This window comes from Monopterus albus, unplaced genomic scaffold (genome assembly GCF_001952655.1).
Source record: "Monopterus albus unplaced genomic scaffold, M_albus_1.0 scaffold123.1, whole genome shotgun sequence".
Classification (NCBI taxonomy): domain Eukaryota; kingdom Metazoa; phylum Chordata; class Actinopteri; order Synbranchiformes; family Synbranchidae; genus Monopterus; species Monopterus albus.
In genome coordinates, this window is record NW_018128003.1 from 1168314 (window position 1) to 1172259 (window position 3946).

Genomic DNA, 3946 nt, shown 5'->3' on the forward strand with positions numbered 1-3946 from the left:
ACTTATATTTTTCTTCCGCCTTCTTTGATCTGTCCTTTATGAATTCCTTATATAACACATTCTTCTTTTTACATGCATTCTGTAATCCCTTACTCATCCACGGTTTCCCACTGTAATTCCTTATGTTCTTACCTTGCTTACGAGGACAGTTCCTGTCATAGCATGGATCTTTTGTTAATGTCATACACAATCATCTGTGTGTTTGTGTATGCTTTTGCGTTTCGTACCGCTTACAGGCCTGCCTGGCGGTCTGGGCCTCTGCATGCTGGTGTGCGACTCTCCCTCACCCCCGTCCATAACGGCCCGTCCAAAGATGGCCTCTAGCTCTTTGGCGTCTGGAGGGGGGATGGGGTAGCGGCCAATCGCCAGCTCCACCAGAGACAGACCCATGCTCCACACGTCAGACTGAACAGAGTAGTGAGTGCCCTGCAGTCTCTCCGGCTGTTGAGAAACACAAACAACGTCAGGAAGCGCAGGTAGAGCCAAGATGGTAGGCGGGAGAGAGGGTTGGGCAAAGAAGACAGGAAGTGGAGGAGAAGATAATGGAAGGGGAGAGTGAGAAAGGGGGTGTTATGGGAAGGAGAAGTGGGGTGCGGTTAAAGGAAAAAGTACAGAGGATGATGGGGTTTGGCAGGATGTAAAAGAGCTGCTTTAGAGTGTTTAAGTTTTAGGACGGTGAGCAAAGACAGGTGTTCATGAGTTGGGAAATATGATGAAAGGGTGCTTTGTGGGTACAGGAACTGGATGGGACAGAAAAATCAGCTATTGGCACTACAGCCACCAGGTGTCTAAGAGTGAGGGGAGGACGAGAAACAGCAAGCACAGTTGCCGAATTCTTTGCCAAAGATCCCTTTCCTGGGCACAGCCCTTGGTTCTTGGCAGGGGAGAGAGGGAGGGCCAGAGGAAAGGAAGACTAAAGGTGGGGCCAGGGAACAAGAGCAATGTGAGAAAAGACGAGAAGGAAAGTAAGGTTAGGGCCAGAGGAAAAAGGGGTGGGGGTGGAGTGATGGAGCTGACTCACTGACATGTAGGAGCGCGTTCCAACAAAGGAGTTGGCCATGGAATCTATGAGCTGGCCACTGACACCGAAGTCACACAGCTTGATCTCCCCACGAGAGTTGACCAGGATGTTAGAGGGCTTGACATCTGTGTGGCCGGTAGAGATGGACAAACAAATGACATTAAGTTATCAGTGAGGCTCTTCCTCATGCTGAATCTCATCTGCCATCTATACTTAACACCTCACTACTAACCCACTGTATCACAATTGTTTTAGTCATCAGGATGAGAAGGGGCTTCTTACAATAACTGCTCCCCAAAAATTAAACGCCGTCACACTGATGTGTTTATATATATCTGTATAGATGACAATACGTGTATGAAAGTATATGTAAGGATTTAGTGCATGCAAGAGCATGATTGGACATGAACATGTCCACCATATGCACTGCATGTATGAATGTGAGACTAACGTGCAGACTTTGAAAACAAATTTTCTTCCTAGGATAGTAAAAACCGTTTCTGATAAGACAGTAAATATCGCTTGAAGAAAAAAAAAATCAAATATTGAAACGCAGAATCAGTTACAGAATTATTTTGCCCAGGACAGTCTGCCATGAGGGCTGAGGGTGGCATGCTCTGCAGCCCCCATATATGTCTGTGATGCTGTTTTCATCGAGCAAGGGAGAAAATAGCAACATCTCTTGCTGAGCTCCTGTTATAAACAAGCTGGTCCTCCACATTTCCCGCTCATCACTTAAAAGCAACCTGCAAAATAATGGGGTAAGACTGATCCCTGCAATCTGTCCTCGTTGGTGTGTGAGACCCCCTCCCACAGACCAAGGATGTGGGGAGGGACTGCAAAAGAGGTGGCATGAAACAGCAGGAGGACGATGGAGGGAGACACGGAAGGAGGGGTCAACTGGGTGCGGCTGCTGTATAATCACATCTGAGAGGCTGTAATTGCCACTGGTGCTCACAGACATCTCTGTCCTAGAGTACCACCAACCCCAGAGCACTGCAAGGACTCACTGTGCTGCAGTGTGCAGGTCCTTCAACAGCACAACTGTGGTTCCTCACTGGTGTGCTGTGGAAAACATGCCTACCTTAGACTGCTAAGAAAATGCCTTTTACCAAGTCTTTTTCTGCTTCATGCTAGAAATTTTTAGTGATCAAAAACTCATGATACTTCCATATAAAGCCTGCCTAGTGGTGAGCGTGCCAAGTCTTTTTAGAAGTTGATGCAGTGCACATGGAGGAAAAAGAATGAAGAAAATTCATAAAACCTAAATGAAACACTACAGGGACAACTGAAATATGTTGAGTTAATGTGGTGCATTTACCAACATAAAAGTCCATAGACATTAGGAAATAGCAGCAAGGATAATAACAGTGGAAAATTAAAGGATAATTCTCCATTTTTGTTATCTGACAGTTCAGACTGTAAACATTTGTTTTTTTAATCTCTGCCTCACCATCATCTGTAAATTTCAGCCCCTAGTAAAACTAAAGAAATGGAAAGCATAACACCAATCCATAAAAAAAAAAAAAAATCTAGATTGTATTATTGGTAAATAATATCAACTTTCCAGTAATCTGATCGAGTTGCACTAATGGGATACCCATACTGCATTCCTATGCATTTTATATCCATTTCCAGACCAAAACACATCAGATGTATTTCAGACTTTCTTTACCGACACCGTGGCCAAGAAATTGTCAAATAAAGTATGTCAAGAAGTAGCTGTAAGAAACATGACATGTTGTAGTTAAACACTGGTTAACTGTTGCAGTAAGGTCAGTAACTACAGTGCACCCATTATCATTATTTTGTTCTTACCTGTAAATAGCCGTAGCTTGAGAACTGAACTGCTCAAAGTAACAAATGTGTCATATGTCAAACCAATTTTCTTGCATTAGATCAACCTGTTTTCTACACTAGTCATGAGACTATAGTTCAAGTACAACTCTCAGCATGTTATGAAATCAAATATAGAGCATATCTGTCAAAACTTTTCCTCATCGAAGTCATGGATCATCTGAAGATGAAAGCCCCTTGGGATTTGTTATTTGTTCTTACTCTTCAATCTTCATGAAAGCACTTAACAGGTATTACCCCAATGAATAAACTAAAGAGCAACTGTGTGATAAACACCGCATTAAACAAAATACTTGAGAAAAAATTCTGTGATGTACAAATTATTCATAGTGATACCACAACACAACTCTCCCCTTAATGTCCACATACAGCCTGATACTCGTCAGCTTAACAAAGTCAGTCTGTTAGTCAATCACTGTCATGACGCTTCTGGCAGCTGCATAACCAGCAGCTGTTGTATTGCTCGATTTTGAAAATGTGGCACAATATATTTTGAGAGCAAAGTGATTTATTGTAATTAGAGAACACCCTTACCTCTGTGCATGATCTGGTGCTTCTCACGTAGATAGGCTAAGCCCCTCAATACCTGTGAACAAGACAAGCAAACATCTATTATACACAAGACCACACAAATCTCACACAATAGTGTATAGATACTTGTATAAAAATAAGCTTTCCTCTGTGTAGATATTAATTTAAAAGCATTATTTTACCAATTCATTTTTTTATACTTGGTTATTTGAGCTTGATGCAAGAGAAAAGTTAAGTAAAGCACATTAGGTCCTGTTGTTGGTGACTCATGCATGACTGGACAACACACAGCTACTTAGGCAACACCACAACAGACACACCCACACCCACAATGGAAGAGCAGTGTATATATAAAAACATGTACAGTACCAAGCTGCAAATCTTTATATAACAGCCAAAGTCAAAGAGCAAATGTACCCACTGTATGTTGGCAAACTAACGGTCCTCTGCCCATCTTTGCTCCTAAAGGGTGAGGCCTTTCCTGGATGCCACTTTTGTACCAAACCATGATGCAGTCACCTGTTGACATCACCTTTT

General features: G+C 42.5%; 1 protein-coding gene across 1 annotated transcript in view; it reads right to left on the minus strand.

The window, feature by feature from the left end:
* LOC109967020 (dual specificity mitogen-activated protein kinase kinase 2-like) overlaps window positions 1-3464 on the minus strand; it is a gene marked incomplete at its 5' end in the record, with an annotated part of 4829 nt that extends 1365 nt beyond the window's left edge. Inside the window, 3 exons of the mRNA XM_020612332.1 lie at window positions 228-441; window positions 1022-1146; window positions 3413-3464. Of these exons, the coding sequence (XP_020467988.1) occupies window positions 228-441; window positions 1022-1146; window positions 3413-3464 (391 nt within the window). The remainder of the gene's footprint in view (window positions 1-227; window positions 442-1021; window positions 1147-3412) is intronic.
* Window positions 3465-3946: the final 482 nt, after the last annotated feature.